Source organism: Monodon monoceros, unplaced genomic scaffold (assembly GCF_005190385.1).
Source record: "Monodon monoceros isolate NGI ecotype Baffin Bay Population unplaced genomic scaffold, NGI_Narwhal_1 Super_Scaffold_17, whole genome shotgun sequence".
In the NCBI taxonomy this organism is placed as follows: domain Eukaryota; kingdom Metazoa; phylum Chordata; class Mammalia; order Artiodactyla; family Monodontidae; genus Monodon; species Monodon monoceros.
This window is the reverse complement of record NW_021703773.1, coordinates 11,397,171-11,419,618: the sequence shown is the minus strand read 5'-3', so window position 1 is coordinate 11,419,618 and position 22,448 is coordinate 11,397,171. Positions and strand designations below refer to the sequence as shown.

The window sequence follows — 22,448 nt, the reverse complement described above, 5'->3', positions numbered from 1 at the left end:
CCCACATACATACCTGCCCATCCACTAGAGCTGTAAGTGGCAGATAGTCAAACAGATCTGTAAAGTATTTCCAAACATTGGCATTCCCGTACTTTCGCAGACATTCATCATAAAAGCCATATACTTGGGTAATTTGTCGGCTTTCGTGGTTTCCTCTCAATATTGTAATACGTTCTGGGTAACGCACCTGGAGGAAAAGGCAAAGAAACCCATGGAAGTATTTTTACTAGTGTTATGCTAAGCACATTAACCTCTGACCCATTTCTTTAAATGGCCCTTCAGTCTGCTAGTACATTAAATGTAAATTTTTTCAGAATAAAAAATTTTCTCATTCATCACCAGGTCCTCTTGATTAACCTTTGAAGTATTTTTTTATGGCCATCCTTCTTCATACTGTGTATCCATACTCCCCCCTCACTGGAATCCTTATTAACTGGTAACTATTTTATTATAATAAAATCGTATCTGACTCTTTGTCTCCAATATCTTTTTCATACTCAAATTATCACTAGTCTTCTTAGTCTTTCCAGAACACTATGACTTTTTAATGCTCCACAGACACAAAAGAGATCTGGACCCAAGACAAACTCTCTACAGACTAACTTCTCCCTCCCTTTTATTTCCCACAGAAGAATGTATTTGCCAACAGAACACAAAAACAGGCCCTGCCAGGCTGGAGATGAAGATGGTGAGGTGTAGGAAGGGAATGAATAACTTTTTTTAATGTATCTTTGTTATGCTTTAGTTCACTTCCTAGAACCTGTATATTTTACAGTATTATGTTGAAAACCAACTTTTTATGATGCACATGTATTGTTAAAAATTTTCATAAATAATTAAATATTTGACAATTTGGGGGGAAAAAAAGAAATTTTAGACATGTCAAAAAAACCCCCCAAAACAGGCCCTGCCAAATGTGGGCAAGATTTCAAATGTATTTATATAGTTTCCTTTCCATAACAGAACGTAGAGACATACTTTATGGCATACTTTTTGGTTAGCAATGTGTCTGATAAGAAGTATAAAAAAGCATCAGATTCTGCAAACCGAAAAGCTGCAAATGCATACTTCACACGTATTCACTAAGCACCTGTTATGTGTCCAGCAGTAAAGCACAGAGTTCAAATCTAGTACCAGGTCCACACAAATATAGTACATGAATTCTACTGGTTAGGGACTTATTTCACTTAAGGAAGTATGAGAAACAAGGCAATACACCACTATGTAACATAAATAAGGGATGGGAGAATACATTTTACGATAATTTAGAGTAGAAGGAGTAAAGCTAAGGTGGTTGAAGGCTTCATGGAAGAAGTAGGACTTGAGCTGAGTCTTGGCAGAAGGGGTAAGAAATCAAAGACAGAGTAATCGTTTGGGGAAATCAGGTAAATATTTGGAGACAGCCAGAGCACTGAAATACTCTGATCTGAGGCAAAGAGTTTATGCTACCAACTACTAGCAGCAAATTCAGGCTAGACAGTAGAGGAGACTCTACTAGACTCCAGCCAAGGAGTGTGAGCTCGATTCTGCAGGTAACACAGAATCATTGAAGAGTTGGGAACAGCGAAGTAACAAGATGAATGTTAAATGAGAGAGGTTTAATCTGGCAGCATATGCAAGGTGGATCTGGAGGGGTCAGATCTTGGAGGCAGAAATATTAGCTACCACACTACTGCACTAATTAAAGTGTGAAGTGATGAAGATATACATTGTATGATAGTAAAAATAGAAAGACAGGAATAACAGATTTTGCAAGGCAAGAATTTTTTAAAAACTTATTAGTTGACTATATATGAGGGATAAGTTGACTAAAAATGATTCCAAGACTTCAGCTATGGATTACCTACAACAATAATTTACCAGAAGTAGGCAGGAGAGGTTTAATATATCTTTTTCATGTCTCTCTCTCAAAAGATGTAAAATGAAGTGTTATTTTACGGGGCTATAAAGTGAATGGATCATAAACTAGAGCAGGTGATATGCAATGCCCCCACTCTTGCCTTTTGCCTATTAAAGCTTGAAAAATAAATAAATAAACTTCATTAACCATACCTTTAATGCCACAAGAAGAGTCACAGTCTCCACAGAATAATAACCTCTGTCTACATAGTCACCCATGAATAGATAGTTTGTATCTGGTGACTTCCCACCGATTCTAAAGAGTTCCATAAGATCATGGAATTGACCATGAACATCTCCACAGACGGTAACAGGACAACGGACCTCTTGCACATTTGATTCTTTTGTTAAAATTTCCTTAGCCTGTTAAAAAAAAATGAAATCAACAATTAAAAAAAAAATTCTATCACAAATTTTTTTTTTTTTTCGGTACGCAGGCCTCTCACTGTTGTGGCCTCTCCCGTTGCGGAGCACAGGCTCCGGACGCGCAGGCTCAGCGGCCATGGCTCACGGGCCCAGCCGCTCTGCGGCATGTGGGATCTTCCCGGACCAGGGCACGAACCCGTGTCCCCTGCATCGGCAGGCGGACTCTCAACCACTGCGCCACCAGGGAAGCTCCTATCACAAATCTGAAGGCATCATTTCTTGTCTATTAAAAGAAAATCTGGAGGAAAAAACCACCTGAATGTGTATTATAAAATCATAAAACTAAAACCACAACAAGATTCCACTTTACACCTACTAGGATGGCTAAATAAAAAAGAATTACAAGTGATTTTGAGGATGTGGAGAAATTGGAACTTTCACACAGTGTTGGTGAAAATCTAAAATGGTACGACTGCTGTGGAAAACAGTCTGACAGTTCCTCAAGGTGTTAAACATAGAATTACCATGTGATTCAGCAATTCCATCCCTAGATATATACTTAAGAGAAATGAAAACTTAAGTTTACACATGTTCATGGCAGCATTACAATAGCCAAAAAGTGGAAACCACCTAAATGTCCATTAACTAATGAATAGACAAATATGGTATTATTCATTCAATGGACTATTAATAATAAAAAGAAAAAGAAATGACGTCCTGACACATGCTATAACTCTGAAAACATATTAAGTGAAAGAAGATAGTCACAAATGGTCATATATTGTATGACTCCATTTATGTGAATTGTTTAGAACAGACAAATCTACAGAGACAGAAGATTAGGGTTGCCTAGGGCCGAGAGGTAATAACTAAGGGGCATGGGATTTCTATGCCTATTCTCATACCCTATAGGCAGGAATGCACATATCTGGAAAGCTAACAAAATGTAAACTGATCTGAGGCAAAGACTGCCTAACCTCAATATCCACTATCCCTTTCCTTCTCAATAATTAAACTCATTGTATTCAATTAGATAGCCATGCTCCGAGCTGAAAAACTACATTTCCCAGCTGTCTTAGTTCAGGCTGCCGTAACAAATAATAGACTAGGTGGCTTAAACAACAGAAATTTATTCCTCACAGTTCTGAAGATTGAGAAACCCAAGATCAAGGTGCCGGTTGATTCGATTCCTGGTGAGGACCCTCATCCTGGTTTGCAGAGGGACGCCTTCTTGCTGTGTATGCCTTCTTCACATGGTATTAAGAGAGAGAGGTCATCTCTCTAGCGTCTCTTCTGATAAAGGGCACTAATTCCATTCATGAGGGCTTTACCCTCATGACCTAATTACCTACCAAAGGCGCCACCTCCAAGTACCATCACACTGGGGATCAGGCATCACCTATGAATTTTGAGAAGATACAAATATTCAGTCCATAGCACCAGCCTCTCATGCAACTACAAATGGCTGTAAGACTAAGTTCTGTGTGATGTAAGGAGTGTTGTGTGGGAACCAGAAAGTTTCCTTAAAAAGGGGATGTGCCCTTCATCACTCTGCATCCTGTTTCCTAGAATGTATATGTGATGGCTGGACTCCAGGAGCCACCTCTACCATAAAGAGGGGCTGCTCCCTAGGAAGAGCAAGCATAGTGCTGGAAGGTGTGGCAGGCTGACAAAACACACTGCAAAGCGATACTCTCTTCCCGATCACCAGAACCTGTGTATATTACCTCGTATGAAAAAGATGTGATTAAGCATCTTGGGGGGAGCACTTATCCTAGATTATCCCAATAGGCCCTAAATGTAATTACATATACCCTTATTAGAGAGGGAGAGGGAGTTTTGAGACAGACACACGGACAGAGAAGTCCATGTGAGGAGAGAGGCAGATTGAAGTGACGTGGCCAAGGAGTGCCAGCAGTCTCCAGACGCTGGAAGAGGCAAATAACGGATTCTCTCTTAGAGCCTCCAGAGGGTGCGTGGCCCTGCTGACACCTAGGTTTTGGACTTCCAGCCCCCAGAGCCATGAGGGATAAATGTCTGTTGTTTTAAGCCGCCCAGTTAGTGGTAATTTGTTACAGCAGCCCCAGGAAACTAACACAGCAAGATGTCTGGTCTCCTGATACCTCAGTGGAGTTATCACCCCTGGACTGCCTATCTCCAGATTTTCCTGTACATGGAGAAATACAAACTGCAACCTTGGTTAAGCCTTTATTACTTTGGATTTTCTGTTACACAAACCAAACCTAACGCTAACTGATACATGGTTACACATTGGACCAAGCAACTCCACTTCTAGGCATCTACACTATGAATAAAATCAGATAAATATGTATGGATATAAGTAAAGGAATGACTGCTTTTAAGAAAAACAAAACTATAAATGTACACTGGATAGTTAAGAAAACAAATATGAAACATCCACAGAATGGAATACTAAGTAGACATTAAGAATGTTATAGAAGTATATTTGATATAATGGGTATCTGGTATATAAATGAAAAAGGCAAGTCACAAAACTACAAGATCCCCTGTTTAACAAGAAAAACTGTCTAGGAGTTCCACACCAAGAAAACTGCTCTAACAATTTTCAGACACGATCATGTTAGGTTCTTCAAATAGCTGGTTCAGATCACAGGACCAAACTTTCACAGCAGAGTCATTCAAGTCAAGTCCAAAGCATTAATGAACTGGGGTTAAAGACAAAAAGTCCTTAATACAAAAACCAATTTATAGGGACTTCCCTGGCAGTCCAGCAGTTAAAGACCTCGCCTTTCCAATGCAGGGGGTACAGGTTCAATCCCTGGTTGGGGAGCTAAGATCCCACATGCCTTGTGGCCAAAAAAACCATAAAAAACATAAAACAGAAGCAATACTGTAACAAATTCAATAAAGACTTTAGTAATGGTCCACATTAAAAAAAGAAAAAAATCTCTGAAAAAAACCAAAAACCAGTTTATAGAAGCCAAATCCCAAAGTTAAAAGGATCCTAGTATAATGGCTGAAGATTGAGAAAACAAGTAGCAGAGGTCTTTCAAGAGCAACATAACCTCCTGCAATGGAACTAACAACTGGAAAACAGTCATGGCAACAAGCTTAAAAGTGAGTAAAATCACTATGTCATCTGCTTAGCAAGCATCAAGTAATTTGTTTTTCAAGTCAAATGGGAGCAAATAACCAACATTTTCCAGAAATATTTAAAACAGAATCCTCAAGTCATGTAACGTTAAGAATTTTTAACAAGCTCACCCTACTTAAAGAACCTACTAAAGGAAGTATTACCAAAAACAGAGGAAAGATTACTTAATATATAGTTCCCACACAGGACAAGTCAGGAGGCTGATAAACCACTCACTCTGATGTACACCATACACCGCAATCACGTGACATATCAAAATATTCCTGAAGAGTAAGGTTCATGTATCCATGTCACATCTGTCAGGTGTCTATTATAGGCCAGGCACCAGAGATAAAAAAGAACAGGTAAACTCTCCACCTCAAACACGCTGGCTTTGATGAGCTCAAACCAAACAAAATTAAAACTTCTGTTTACAGAAAGAGATAAAAGAAATATGCCTGGGGAAATACTTACAGCACACAGGATAACAATAATACTGACATCTGTAGTATAAAGATATTTGTAGAGTAAGTTACAATATGCCTCAAAAATAATTGATTCAGTCAATCCTAATTAAGAGGTCACATTTTTGAGAGGCCCAAGAAAACTATTTATATGAAAGCATTTGAGAATATAAAGCTCTGAATTAGCCTTCATTGTTTAAACTGTTAAATGAAAGAAGGTTTTAAACTATTTTTATAACAGTTGACTTAAAATGTAAAGTTATATTTTCTGTATTTTAAATCAAAAAGTTAAATTTTAAGTCTAGGTAGGGAGATTTTCTACATTGATGGCTTTATTAGTTCCCAAACTTGTAATAGTGACACTATGAAGTTTTGCTGAAAAACTTTTATTCACTTACTATACTGATCTCCTTAAGTTTTAAAAGTAAAAAGGGGTCACGAGACTAAAAAGCTTGGAAATCATTATATTAATGCATCTGTTCTGTTGACCTACATGTAAGATGTAAGATGTAAGATGAAAGATAAGGGTAAGTCGGTTCACATTACTACAAAGACATGTATCATTCACCTCAACTTGCTTTCAGTGACTATTTCGTCCTATTACACCAATCCAAAACACTGATGTTAGAATACATAAAACAAAATCCCAACGAAAGTCTGTATACACACTGTTAGAATCACAAAGAAAGTCAGTCTACCTCCAGGTTCATCTATGCCAACTGGATGCACCTAGCCCAGACTTTTAACCTGAAGTGACTCTAAGCAGTAGAGACAAAGGCAAGTTCTACTCCCACACAGGTGTTCTCTCCAGCATTCTAAATCGTTTCTATGGTATGATTTTGACTGCGGCTCCAATCTCTCTTTAATTTCTGCAAAATTTCCAAGCTTGGTTCTCCAGCTTGCCTTCTGATTCTAGGCTACTAAACATTCTTCTGGCAAATGACATTTCTGCTTAAGTTAGCCTCGTAAACTTCCCAAGAGTTATGAACAGTGTAGTCCATATTTTTCTTCTCTTTGCCTATAATTAGTTAGAATGAGATATGTGCAGAAGTCTTCCAGAAGAATGAGTTCTCCCATTTGAAATCTAACTGTGTAACCCTAAGACCTATATACACTTCAGTTTCTTCACTGAGACTAGGTATCTGTGAGTCTGTGTCTCTCTAAAATGTGAAGTCTTACCTTCCACATGTGTAATATGGAAATAGCTATGCTTTTCCAAATTCAAATTCTCTAAGGGTTGATTCTTAGCTGTGTGGCAAAATACATTATTTTATTATCATCATGTTACTGAAGTATCTTTTTCTCAGGGGGGAAGAGAAGACATAAACTGTGGGTTTATTTTTCTCATGTAACAAGAAGCCTGGACATAGGCAGCGCTGGGTTGGTGCAGCTTCTCAAGGACCACTGGGGCAGCAGACTCTTTCCCTTCACCTTCTCTGCCATCCTTAGTAAACAGAATCACCATCTCATGGTCATAAAATGATGATGCATCTGTAGGCACTGCATCTGGTATCTTACTCAGCAAGAAGGGGCAAAAGGCCAAAGGGCACATGCCAGTCTAGTCTATCCATCTCACAAAGTTTTCCCAGAATTCTCACTGGCCAGCTGAGACACATGCTCCCTGCTGCCCAGTCAGTCACTGGGATGGGGCGAGAATGAGGGCAGAGCTGCTACAAGGTGTAATTCCAATTAGAACTGAAGGAAATTTTAGAGATTTTCAAGCATCTCCTTAAAGTTCTGGCAAAAGGCCAGAAATGTCCAAGATCACAAATGAAACAGCATTTTTACCAAGTTTATTCATAAGATAGCTTCCCAATTTTGTACAGAAAAAAAATCAAACTGAAGAGCGTAAGTCATTAGAGTTCAATTGGACCCGATGTCTATTTTTGTGATTATTAATTAAAAAAAAAACTCAGCCAATGGTTCCAACTCTAAAAAGGAAACCTGCTTCATATACGAACATTATCATTACTGTCTCACTTTAAATATAGAAATAAAAAGCCCCAAAATGTAAATATTATCCAATTCAATTTAAAAAAATTTATTTATTTTTGGCTGCGTTGGGTCTTCGTTGCTGCAGGCAGGCTTTCTCTAGTTGCGGTGAGCGGGGGGCTACTCTTCATTGCTGTGCGTGGGCTTCTCTTGCGGAGCACGGGCTCTAGGCGTGTGGGCTTCAGTAGTTGTGGCACATGGGCTCAGTAGTTGTGGCTCACGGGCTCTAGAGCACAGGTTCAGTAGTTGTGGCGCACGGGCTTAGCTGCTCCGCGGCATGTGGGATCTTCCCAGACCAGGGCTTCAACCTGTGTCCCCTGCATTGGCAGGTGGATTCTTAACCACTGCGCCACCAGGGAAGTCCCACAATTGTTCTTTTAAGGATATATGGTTATCTTAACCCAGCACAGGTTTTATAAAACTATGAGGATGGGTTAAGATATGTGATTTACAGTGTGTGTGTGTGGTGTGTGTGTGTGTGTGTGTGTGTGTGTTTGCTTTACCATAATACTTCCTAAGCTTTTATCTACATAACAGTGAAGTACTTTGTCAGGCCAGAGCCAGCCCCCCTCCACTATTTTTATCTTTACTGTACAGATTCCTGATGTTTCTAAACACTTGATTTATAGCTAACACCCTTTATTGTAAAGTGATCTTACTGTGAGATCACTCTGGCTTGCCTTCAAGGAAAGAATGTGCTGGACTGGCAGAAGTAAGTATACAGTTCATCTGATACTTGGAATTCTCAGTGTAAAAACCCTTGTGTGTCAGGGGTCCCCAAGACCAGCCCCAGGTTTGGTGGTGATTCATAAAAGAAGGTCCACACAACTCAGCACGTAGTTGTACTCATGGCTATGATTTATTACAGCAAAAAAGCAAAATCAGCAAAAAAAGGCACATGGGGCACAGCCCTGAGTAAATCAAGCGCAAGCCTCAGGAGTCCTCTCCCAGTGGAGCTACAGAGTGAGCCTAACACCTGCAGCAACAAGCTGAAACTACACATGTGAAATCCGTCAGTCACGGGGACGCTCATTAGAGGCTCCGTGCCCAGGATTTGTAAAGGGGAGCTGGTCACATGGATACCCCCTGCCTAGCATGTACCAAAATTCCAGACTTCAAAAGAAAAGCACGTGTTCCGCATAAATCACATTGTTTGCATAAACAGTTTAGGCACAGTGAGCCACGCTTAACAGGGAATGGTGGGAAGCCTCCCCAAATCCAAGTTTCCAGACACCAGACAACCTTGAAATGAGGCCTTTCTACATACAGTGGTCTTAGGACTGCTACACTCTTTTCTGTACACCGTGTAATTCTATATATAATTCTCACGAGTGCTTTTTAATGTGACTTAGCACCCAAAGTTTAATTATCTCTAAGACTCTGACAAGACCAAGTTTAAACTGTGAAGTGAAGGACTGTGGTGATGGTAAACGCCACCCGGCACAGACACATCCAGGCATAAAGCTTAACAGTATACCAGCAAGTTTAATGTGTCGCTGTATACCTATCCATTCAAACTTGCTTCCTTTCTCACCCATTTAAAACAAATTCTTTCTTGTTGCTATAAAGTCAAATCTATCTTAGGAAGAGAATTGAGAAAAATAAAGCTTTGGGAATGACATTCACATATAATACTTTATTTTTCCTCTACCCACATTTTAAGAATGCAGAATATATAAATGTCAAGTCTCCCCAGTTTCTCAACAGGTGACATTCTATTTTTAGTTTTGTGTTGGTGCCCACTGCCAGAGCCATAATCCCAAAAGGCTACCGTATTTGGTTTTGGCAGAGCCAGTATACAAGTTCTTTTCCTTCCCCTCTATTTACACATAAATAGTCTGCTATAAAACATTAGAGTCTACCTCTTACTCCTAGGCAAATTCATCTAAAGAAAGCCATAGAACAGAGTGATCTTCAAAACAGATGAGATTAAATGAAGTTCCAAATCCTACAGGGCTAGGTTAATGTAAGTAGGGTGGCCTGTCCTCCTACAGTTACAAGGTTCTTCCATAAATGAGAACTGACCTTTTTTTTTTTTTCAATACAAAGAAATAAACCTTTTCTTTCAGTTCAACCACAGTCAAGAGTCTGTATGCCAGGCAATGTCAAGCTTGGAAACACAAGAATAAATCATATGGTCTGTTGAAATTAAGAAAGAATGAACTATATGTATGTACACAGGCCAAGACAGATTGTTTGGTTAAAAAAAAAGATTTTAGTATAACTGTGATCCCACTTTAATGAAAACAATACACCACAAACATCCTCCCTACCCCCCAAAACCCATGTTTTTTGCACACAGAGAACAAGGCCTGGAAAACTACCTAATGTTTGCCTCTGAGGCAGGATGGTAGTGGACAGGGAAGGTGGGGGCAACAGTTGAGAGCATTTGCTTTTCCCCTACATTTCTGAGATGTTCAAATTTTTAAAAAACAAATATGTATTACTTTTTCAATCTGAAAAAAATAACTTTTTAAACTTCAAAACAAATTCCAGATGGCAATAACTTAATTATAAAAACAACGACAGTGCCATATTCATATAAGGGAATTTTATTCAGCCACAAAAAGGAATGAAGTACTGACACATGCTCAGCATGGAAGAATCTCCAGCCAGACACAAAACATTACGTATTACATAATTCCATTCATATACAATGTCTAGAACAGGCAAATCCATAGAGACAGAAAGTAAATCAGTGGCTACCAGGGGATGGGGGGAAGGGAGAATGAGGAGTGACTGCTAGTGGGCAGGGGGTTTCTTTTCTGGGGTGATGAAAATGTTCTGCAATTATATGGTGGAGATGGTTGCAAAACATTATGAATATACTAAAACCACTGAACTGTACACTTTATAGGGCGACTTTTATAGTATGTGAATTACATCTCAATTTAAGAATATGAGGAGCGGGCTTCCCTGGTGGCGCAGTGGTTGAGAGTCCGCCTGCCAGTGCAGGGGACACGGGTTCGTGCCCCGGTCCGGGAGGATCCCACATGCCACGGAGCGGCTGGGCCCATGAGCCATGGCCGCTGAGTCTGCGCGTCCGGAGCCTGTGCTCCGCAACAGGAGAGGCCACAACAGTGAGAGACCCGCGTACCGCAAAAAAAAACAAACAAAAAAGAATATGAGGAGGGACTTCCCTGGTGGTCCAGTGGTTAAGAATCCGGGCTCCCAATGCAGGGGGCCCAGGTTCGATCCCTGGTCAGGGAACTAGATCCCGCATGCTGCAACTAAAGATCCCGTGTGCTGCAACTAAGACCCGGTACAGCCAAATAAATAAATAAATATTTAAAAAAAATATATATATATATATATGAGGAAAACCCCAAAACTAAATGTGAAATGCTGTTGCAGCTCTGACTTAGCCTTCTTTGAAGATGACAGTGATTTTAATGCCATTTTTCTTAGAAAATCTAAGTTCAGAAATATAGTTTACATAGTCTAAAGTGCAGTGATTGTTTTGGCATTAATTTTATCTTCAATTTCTGGTATTCTGGTTTCCTTTCATCAAAGAGGACTTCATTCACCAAGTCCTTCAGAGCATTTGTCCTGAAAAAAACACTGAAGGAAAACTTTCTGCAAGATCTTCAAAGTAGAATAAAAGGCACATGTTGCAAATAAAACTACTCCATGTGAAACGTTTATAATGTAGCTTCATTTTTTCTATCTATGAACATGATTTTACACATCATATGTAAAGTCGAGAAATGATGAATTGATTTTAAAAGGTCTGTTTTCTAGTCATTAGCAGTAGTTCATGTTAGTCTAGTTTGCTTTAGTTACTTTACCTGTCTGCTATGAAAGGTTGGCTTAGATAAGCACGGAACATGATGATTTGTTCAGTCAGTAAAATTGGGTTGTAACCTCATATTCCACTGTAATCATGTCATTCTTTGTTATAGTAGAAAGAGACGAGCTATCTAGGTGAGAGGCCCGCGTACCGCAAAAAAAAAAAAAAAAAAAAAAAGTTCTAGCCACAGAATGTCCTTGGCAGTGCCAGACCGGCTCTCCAGGCACACTCTCTTTCTAAATCACTGTGCATACTGCTGCTGCAGAAACAAATGGCAGAAGCAATCTCTGTACACACGTAAGACGAGTCAAATGTGCAATCAGCTCCAAAGCTGGACTGCTAATTTAAGTTCATGTTAAGAGCTAGTCGCCTTCTTGGAAGACATGCCTTAACTACTTTATGCAAACAGTTTTTCTGTAGACAGAAATTAACCTTGAAGGCCAGACATACCATATCATTCATACCCATATTTTTTGTAGCTGTTCTCCGATTGGCATTAGGATGGGTTTTATTTTTGCCACTACCTCAAAACAGGGCTTTTTCCAGTACCACTTTGGTCTTAATTTCAGCTGACTCCTTCACGTTTTAGGCAATCTGAGTTAGAATAGGAATTTAATTTTGAGGGAGAAATCACCCTCACAATGATGTACCTTTCTATAGAACAGTATTTCTAACAGACTCCAAAAAAATCATGTTACTTAAAAAAAAAACCTAAAATCTAGTCACAAAGAATTAAACAAAAAGATATTTACAATTAGGTTTGACTTTTTATTGTCTCTTACATTTTTTCTATATGCCTGCCCCCAATGCAGGGGACACGGGTTCGAGCCCTGGTCCGGGAAGATCCCACATGTCACAGAGCAACTAAGCCCGTGCGCCACAACTACTGAGCCTGCGCTCTAGAGTCCTCGAGCCACAACTACTGAGGCCACGTGCCACAACTACTGAAGCCCGCGTGCTCTAGGGCCTGTGCTCCGCAACAAGAGAAGCCACTGTAATGAGAAGCCCGTGTACCGTGACAAAGAGTAGCCCCCGCTCACCGCAACTAGAGAAAGCCCGTGCGCAGCAACGAGGACCCAACGCAGCCAAAAAATAATAATAATAAAAATTTAAAAAGATATAATGAAACTGCATTTTTCAGAGTTCTAGAACCACTCTATAGAAAACCTCTTTTGAAGTACATTCTCCACAGAGAAGTCATATCAACACTTCTACTTATTTTGCATCTTTTTCCAAAAAAAAATAGGATGACATTTAAAACAAGATAAAATAGCTACTTTTATTTTTAGCTTTTCTTCATTTAATACTCATTGCTGATTTCTGGTCAGCACTTTACACCAGTAGTATCTTAATACAACCGCCCCAGGAGATCAGCAAGTACGATCATCCCTGTCTTAGATAAGGAGTCAGAGGTGCAGAGACTGGCAGCCATCAAGCTGTGGAGCCAGGGTTTGAACTCAGGCTGCCTACTAGAGTTTGCTATAAACAAACACTGCACTTGGCAGGAAAAAGGCGGGTAGAGGTAGGGAAATGAAATGGAACTTTAGACTAAGGCTAGAAGACAGAAAATATACACCACAGAGGTTCACCACAGCTGCTAGAAGGGGGCTGCCGCACTAAGCACTGCTCAGGGGGGTAGCGAGGAAGGGCTACCGTCACTCTTCTCCAGCCCGTCGGCAACCCCATCAAAGGGGTGGAGGACAAAGATGAATGACAGGAGATTTTCACTTAAACAAATCATGCTTAATGGAAAAGTACGAGTATACAAAGAAAGAAGTGGATAAGATACCAGCTGAAATATGCCTCAGAGGTCCTAGAGATGGGTAGTCCAATTTATTTAGGAGCTGAAGTTAAAAGAATCTCTCTGGGCAAATTCAGAAAGCTTGCTCAAGTGATTAAGGCTCAAGTGTGACTGAGCAGGGGTACAACATTCTTCTCCAGGAAGACATCTTAAAATTATTAGAGTCAAAGGTAAAACCAATTCAACTACCAACTTTGCCCTTAACTTCAAGTCTACATCTACTGTTCACAGTGAGGTTAACTGACTCAGCTAATTTCAGAACTGGCTATTTCACCTGACACTATAGCCTGAGAGATCGATTTAAAACATATATTCTAAGACATGAAGTTATAGTTTATCATGCAAGAAAACCGAACGTCGAATTTGAAGCGGTAAGTAAACAATTTGTTTCAGAAACACAAAAATACCACTTGCTTCGCAGTTCTATTTACAGAGCTAAATCCTCTTGAGTCAACATATAGTTATTTAATAGACTCACAGACACAGAAAACAAACTTATGGTTACCAAAGTGGATGGGGGGGGATAAATTAGGAGTTTGGGATTAACGTATACACACTACTATATATAAAATAAATGAACAACAAGGGCCTACTGTACAGCAAAGGGAACTATACTCAATATCTTGTAATAACCTTTAATACAAGAGAGAATCTAAAAAAGAATATATATATATATATATATAAATATATATATATATGTAAAACTGAATCACCTGGCCCTGAACCAAGATGGCGGAGTAGAAGGACGTGCTCTCACTCCCTCTTGCGAGAACACCAGAATCACAACTAGCTGCGGGACAATCATCGACAGGAAGACACTGGAACTCACCAAAAAAGATACCCCACATCCAAAGACAAAGGAGAAGCCACAGTGAGACGGTAGGAGGGGCGCAATCACAGCAAAATCAAATCCCATAACTGCTGGGTGGGTTACTCACAGACTGGAGAACACATACCACAGAAGTCCACCCACTGGAGTGAAGGTTCTGAGCCCCACGTCAGGCTTCCGAAGCTGGGGGTCCGGCAACGGGAGGAGGAATTCCTAGGGAATCAGACTTTGAAGGCTAGCGAGATTTGATTGCAGGACTTTCACAGGACTGGGGGAAACAGAGACTCCACTCTTGGAGGGCACATACGAAGTGCTGTGCGCATCGGGACCCAGGGGAAGGAGCAGTGACCCCAGGGGAGACTGAACCAGACCTCCCTGCTAGTGTTGGAGGGTCTCCTGCAGAGGCAGGGGGTGGCTGTGGCTGTGAGGACAAGGAAACTGGCAGCAGAGCTTCTGGGAAGTGCTCCTTGGTGTGAGCCCTCCCAGAGTCCACCATTAGCCCCACCAAAGAACCCAGGTAGGCTCCAGTGTTGGGTTGCCTCAGGCCAAATAACCAACAAGAAGGGAACCCAGCCCCACCCATCAGCAGTCAATCGGATTAAAGTTTTACTGAGCTCTGCCCACCAGGGCAACACCCAACTCTACCCACCACCAGTCCCTCCCATCAGGAAACTTGCACAAGCCTCTTAGATAGCCTCATCCACCAGAGGGCAGACAGCAGAAGCAAGAAGAACTACAATCCTGCAGCCTGTGGAATGGAAACCACATTCACAGAAAGATAGACAAGATGAAAAGGCAGAGGGCTATGTACCAGATGAAGGAACAAGATAAAACCCCAGAAAAACAACTAAATGAAGTGGAGATAGGCAACCTTCCAGAAAAAGAATTCAGAATAATGATAGTGAAGATGATCCAGGACCTCTGAAAAAGAATGGAGGCAAAGATCGAGAAGATGCAAGAAATGTTTAACAAAGACCTAGAAGAATTAAAGAACAAACAGAGATGAACAATACAATAACTGAAATGAAAACTACACTAGAAGGAATCAATAGCAGAATAACTGAGGTAGAACGGATAAGTGACCTGGAAGACAGAACGGTGGAATTCACTGCTGCAGAACAGAATAAAGAAAAAAGAATGAAAAGAAATGAAGACAGCCTAAGAGACCACTGGGACAACATTAAACGCAATAACATTCGCATTATAGTGGTCCCAGAAGGAGAAGAGAGAGAGAAAGGACCCGAGAAAATACTTAAAGAGATTACAGTCGAAAACTTCCCCAACATGGGAAAGGAAATAGCCACCCAAGTCCAGGAAGCGCAGCGAGTCCCATACAGGATAAACCCAAGGAGAAACATGCCAAGACACATAGTAATCAAATTGACAAAAATTAAAGACAAAGAAAAATTACTGAAAGCAGCAAGAGAAAAATGACAAGTAACATACAAGGGAACTTTCATAAGGTTAACAGCTGATTTCTCAGTAGAAACTCTACAAGCCAGAAGGGAGTGGCATGATATACTTAAAGTGATGAAAGGACAACCAAGATTACTCTACCTGGCAAGGATCTCATTCAGATTTGATGGAGAAATGAAAAGCTTTACAGATAGGCAAAAGCTAAGAGAATTCAGCACCACCAAACCAGCTCTACAGCAAATGCTAAAGGAACTTCTCTAAGTGGGAAACACAAGAGAAGAAAAGGACCTACAAAAACAAACCCAAAACAATTAAGAAAATGGTCATAGGAACATGCATATTGATAATTATCTTAAACGTGAATGGATTAAATGCTCCAACCAAAAGACACAGGCTTGCTGAATGGATGCAAAAACAAGACCCATATATATGCTGTCTACAAGAGACCCACTTCAGACCTAGGGACACATACAGACTGAAAGCGAGGGGATGGAAAAAGATATTCCATGCAAATGGAAATCAAAGGAAAGCTGGAATAGCAATACTCATATCAGATAAAATAGACTTTAAAATAAAGAACGTTACAAGAGACAAGGAAGGACACCACAAAAAGATCAAAGGATCAATGCAAGAAGATATAACAATTATAAATATATATGCATCCAACACAGAAAGCATCTCAGTACATAAGGCAAATGCTAATAGCCATAAAAGAGGAAATCAGGGCTTCTCTGGTGGCGCAGTGGTTGACAGTCCACCTGTCGATGCAGGGGACACAGGTTCGTGCCCCGGTCCGGGAAGATCCCACATGCCGCAGAGCGGCTGGGCCCGTGAGCCATGGCCGCCAGAGCCTGTGCTCCGCAGCAGGAGAGGCCACAACAGTGACAGGCCCGCATACCAAAAAAAAAGAGGAAATCAACAGTAACACAGTAATAGTGGGGGACTTTAACACCTCACTTACAACAACGGACAGATCATCCAAAATGAAAATAAGGAAACAGAAGCTTTAAATGACACAATAGACCAGATAAATTTAATTGATATTTGTAGGACATTCCATCCAAAAACAGCAGATTACACTTTCTTCTCAAGTGCACATGGAACATTCTCCAGGATAGATCACATCTTGGGTCACAAATCAAGCCTCAGTCAATTTAAGAAAATTGAAGTCATATCAAGCATCTTTTCTGACCACAACGCTATGAGATTAGAAATGAATTACAGGGAAAAAAACGTAAAAAACACAAACACATGGAGGCTAAACAATGTTACTAAATAACCAAGAGATCACTGAAGAAATCAAAGAGGAAATTTAAAAATACCTAGAGACAAATGACAATGAAAACACGACGATCCAAAACTGATGGGATGCAGCAAAAGCAGTTCTAAGAGGGAAGTTTACAGCAGTACAAGCCTACCTCAAGAAACAAAAAAAATCTCAAATAAGCAATCTAACCTTACACCTAAAGAAACTAGAGAAAGAAGAACAAACAAAACCCAAAGTTAGCAGAAGGAAAGAAATCATCAAGATCAGAGTAGAAATAAATGTAATAGAAACAAAGAAAACAATAGCAAAGATCAATAAAACTAAAAGCTGGTTCTTTGAGAAGATAAAATTGATAAACCATTAGCCAGACTCATCAAGAAAAAGAGAGAGGACTCAAATCAATAAAATTAGAAATGAAAAAGGAGAAGTTACAACAGACACCACAGAAATACAAAGCATCCTAGGAGACTACTATAAACAACTCTATGCCAATAAAATGGACAAGATGGAAGAAATGGACAAATTCTTAGAAAGGTATAACCTTCCAAGACTGAACCAGGAAGAAACAGAAAATATGAACAGACCAATCACAAGTAATGAAATTGACACTGTGATTAAAAATCTTGCAACAAATAAAAGTCCAGGACTAGATGGCTTCACAGGTGAATTCTATCAATCATTTAGAGAAGAGCTAATACCCATCCTTCTCAAACTCTTCCAAAAATTTGCATAGGAACACTCCCAAACTCATTCTATGAGGCCACCCTCACCCTGATACCAGAACCAGACAAAGATACTACAAAAAAAGAAAATTACAGACCAATATCACTCATGAATATACATGCAAAAATCCTCAACAAAATACTAGCAAACAGAATCCAACAACAGATTAAAAGGATCATACACCATGATCAAGTGGAATTTATCCCAGGGATGCAAGAGTTCTTCAATATACACAAATCAATCAATGTGATACACTATATTAACAAACTGAAGAATAAAAACCATATGATCTCAATAGATGCAGGAAAAGCTTCTGACAAAATTCAACACCCATTTATGATAAAAACTCTCCAGAAAGTGGGCATAGAGGGAACCTACCTCAACATAATAAAGGCCAGGTACGACAAACCCCACAGCAAACGTCATTCTCAATGGTGAAAAACTGAAAGCACTTTCTCTAAGATCAGGAAAAGGACAAGGATGTCCACTCTCATCACTATTATTCAACATAGTCTTGGAAGTCCTAGCCACAGCAATCAGAGAAGAAAAAGAAATAAAAGGAATACAAATTGGAAAAGAAGAAGTAAAACTGTCACTGTTTGCAGATGACATGATACTATACATAGAGAATCCTAAAGATGCCACCAGAAAACTACTACAGCTAATCAATGAATTTGGTAAAGTTGCAGGATACAAAATTAATGCACAGAAATCTCTTGCATTCCTATACACTAATGCTGAAAACTCTGAAAGAGAAATTAAGGAAACACTCCCATTTACCACTGCAACAAAAAGAATAAAATACCTAGGAATAAACCTACCTAGGGAGACAAAACACCTGTATACAGAAAACTATAAGACAGTGATGAAAGAAATTAAAGATGATACCAACAGATGGAGAGATATACCATGTTCTTGGATTGGAAGAATCAATATTGTTGATATTTGTCCCAAAGCAATCTCCAGATTCAATGCAATCCCTATCAAATTACCAATCACATTTTTTACAGAACTAGAACCAAAAAATCTTAAAATTTGTATGGAGACACAAAAGACCCCAAATAGCCAAAGCAGTCGTGAGGGAAAAAAGTGGAGCTGGAGGAATCAGACTCCCTGACTTCAGACTATATATACTACAAAGCTACAGTAATCAAGACAATATGGTACTGGCACAAAAACAGAAACATAGATCAATGGAACAAGATAGAAAGTCCAGAGTAAACCCACACACCTATGGTCAACTAATCTATGACAAAGGAGGCAAGAATATACAGTGGAGAAAAGACAGTCTCTTCAATAAGTGGTGCTGGGAAAACTGGACAGCTACATGTAAAAGAATGAAGTTAGAACATTCCCTAACACTATACACAAAAATAAACTCAAAATGGATTAGAGACCTAAATGTAAGACCGGACACTATAAAACTCTTAGAGGAAAACATAGGAAGAACACTCTTTGACATAAATCACAGCAAGATCTTTTTTGATCCACCTCATAGAGTAATGGAAATAAAAACAAAAATAAACAAATGGGACCTAATGAAACTTAAAAGCTTTTGCACAGCCAAGGAAACTACAAACAAGACGAAAAGACAACCCTCAGAATGGGAGAAAATATTTGCAAATGAATCAATGGACAAAGGATTAATCTCCAAAATATAAACAGCTCATGCAGCTCAATATTAAAAAAACAACCCAATCCAAAAATGGGCAGAAGACCTGAATAGGCATTTCTCCAAAGAAGACATACAGATGGCCAAGAAGCACATGAAAAGCTGCTCAACACCACTAATCATTAGAGAAATGCAAATCAACACTACCATGAGGTATCACCTCACACCAGTTAGAATGGGCATCATCAGAAAATCTACAAACAGCAAATGCTGGAGAGGGTGTGGAGAAAAGGGAACCCTCTTGCACTGTTGGTGGGAATGTAAATGGATACAGCCACTATGGAGAACAGTATGGAGGTTCCTTAAAAAACTAAAAATAGAGCTACCATATGACCCAGCAATCCCACTACTGGGCATATACCCAGAGAAAGCCATAATTCAAAAAGACACATGCACCCCCATGTTCATTGTAGCACTATTTACAATAGCCAGGTCATGGAAGCAACCTAAATGCCCATCGACAGACAAATGGATAAAGATGTGGTACGTATATACAATGGAATATTACTCAGCCATAAAAAGGAACGAAAATGGGTCATTTGTAGAGACGTGGATGCATCTAGAGACTGTCATACAAAGTGAAGTAAGTCAGAAAAACAAATATTGTATATTAACGCATATATGTGGAACCTAGAGAAATGGTACAGATGAACCAGTTTGCAGGGCAGAAATTGAGACACAGATGTAGAGAACAAACGTATGGACACCATGGGCGTAAAGCGGCAGGGGTGGGGGGGTGGGAAGTGGTGGTGGTGTGAGGAATTGGGCGATTGGGATTAATATGTATACAGTAATATGTATAAAATGGATGACTAATAAGAACCTGCTGTATAAAAAAATAAATAAAATAAAATTCAAAAATTCAAAAAAAAACTGAATCACTTTGTTTTATACTTGAAACTAACACATTGTAAATTAACTATACTTCAAAAAAAGTTATTTAATACATAAAGACCCTAAGCAACATTACACGTAGTTAAAAAACATTATTCTAACTACTTAATATTAGCTATTACTCCTCCATTCCTAAGATGCTTAATTTTAAGGGTACCCTATAAATAATAATGACAAAATCTTTCTTTCTTTAGTGCTTTTCTGAGGCATCCTGACTTCCAAACACAATTATGAAGAAAGTCTTACGGATTTTGGCTTAAACCCCCTCCCCCAAAACCCAAAAACATTAAAAAATAAATAACTTCGTTACTCCTTCACATAAGACCTTCTTACATAAAAATTTAGTCCAAACTACATAAAAGATGAATGAGAAAACTAAGATGTAAAGTCCAAAATAATTACAGTGGTTAAGAAAACAATGCACACAGAATTCAGAAAGTTGTCTCAGATCACACTATCAACAGCAACTGTAAACAGTAAACCACCTGCATATTTTATTACTTTCTGGAAATGAAAAAAAACTTACATATAATAGAAATAACTTTCTGAAAAGTGCTAGCCTGCACGAAAAACACATACCCCATTAAACATTTCAGGCAAGCACTGTTGCCAAACTTAAGACTTGCCGTCTTGTTTCTGAAAATCAACAATTTTTTGCTTCCAAAGAGCCTCTCAACGTGAAGACCAGTCACCATCTGTCTCAACTAAAGTCAAGTTCTATTTTAAAAATCACAGTCTGTCATCACACCCACCTCTCTACAAACAAATGCTTCACGCATACCAATTTACCGATTTTTGATGGGCCCGAGTCACCTGAGAAAAAGCCTGGGTGTATTACCGAGCGCGTTGATAGTCACAACACCCAGGTTCGTTTTCGGTGCATTTTCAATTTCGAGACCGCACGAGATTCATCTGCCGGCCAGCTAAAGCGCCGGGATGGCTAGTCCGCACGGGAAATGCTGGGGTGTCAGCAGTCCCCCCACAATAGCGTTGGCGACCCCAATCACACTCAGGGCGTGGATTCCGGGTGCCACAATGCCCCCGCCCACCTACCCCGGACCCCACAGGCCAGGACCGGGAGCGTCCGGTCCGGATCGTGGGCTGGGTTCCCGGGGATCCTGGAAGGGCCCGACCCCACCCGGGCAAGGATGCCCAAACCGGAGACGCAGCCCTGCGGGTCCCCGGACCGGCGCGCCGGACACAGGGCAGGCATTCCGGGAGGGGGTGGGGGGAGGGCAGAAAGAGGAGGGGGAGGAGGAGGAGGAACGGGGTCCCCGCCCGCATCTCGCCCCTTTTCTCTCTTACCTTTTCGCACAGCGTCCGCACCTGGTTCTCGTTCAGTTGTTTACACTCGTTCAGCTGCTCGACCCACTGGTCCAGCTCCTTGGTGAACGCCTTGTCGTCCATGGTGGCCCGAGCCCCTCCCCCACTGCTTCCCGCCCCCCTCCCCGCCCCCGCGCGCCCCAGCCCCGGGCGCCGCTCCCCTCGCCCAGCGCCGCCGCCGCCGCCAGCTCCCAGCGGGAGAGGAAGGAGCCGGGGAGCGCGACCCCGCGCCCCGCCCAAGCCCCGCGGGCGGCTCCGGGCGCACGGCCTCCGGGAGACCCCTGTCCGCCCTGGCCCGTTGGGCCGCGCGCCCCAGGAGTCGGTGAAGGGCGCGGAGAGGTGCGGGGCTTCCGCGCAGCTCCCGCCGGACGACGGGCACCTGCCGCCGCCGCCTCCCGCCCGCCGGCCGCTTCCGGTTCCCTTGCCCCTTGTCTCTCGCTCTTTCTCTCCCCTCCCTCCGGGTGTCCGTCATCGCCCGGGCATTTCCGCCGGGAAAAGGCGAGCAGGCGGCGCCGCCGGGACCCGGGACGCGGGGAGGGGTGCAGCGCCCCCGTGTGGCTCGGCGGAGAAACGGGCCGAGGGGCCGAGGGTCGCGCCGCTTTCTCGCTCTTCCACTTTGTACCATCCTTTTCCACTTCGGGTCCGGACCAAGCGCTCCAGGTTCTTCCTTCACATCCTTTTCTCTGGGAATTCTGTCCCCACCTTACTCTCTTGCAGTGCTTTCTCTTTTCTCTCTCTCTCATTTTTTTTTTTTTTTAGCGCTCTGAGGAGGGAATTGGTAAGCTTGTGTCTCTCCTCGACCACATAGACCCGAGAGTCTAGCACTCTCCTATAGCAGGCATTCCGTATCTATTAAATAAATAAATAAATAAATAAATAAATAAATAAATAAATAAA

The 22,448-nt window shown here is 41.0% G+C and overlaps 1 protein-coding gene across 1 annotated transcript in view; it reads right to left on the bottom strand.

Moving 5' to 3' along the window:
• Window positions 1-21,980, bottom strand: part of PPP2CB (protein phosphatase 2 catalytic subunit beta) — a 30,747-nt gene extending 8,767 nt beyond the window's left edge. Inside the window, exons 1-3 of the mRNA XM_029226508.1 lie at window positions 21,534-21,980; window positions 2,053-2,262; window positions 14-187 (exon numbers count right to left, since the gene is read on the bottom strand). Coding sequence (XP_029082341.1) covers window positions 14-187; window positions 2,053-2,262; window positions 21,534-21,635 — 486 coding nt within the window. The 5' untranslated portion in view covers window positions 21,636-21,980. The remainder of the gene's footprint in view (window positions 1-13; window positions 188-2,052; window positions 2,263-21,533) is intronic.
• Window positions 21,981-22,448: the final 468 nt, after the last annotated feature.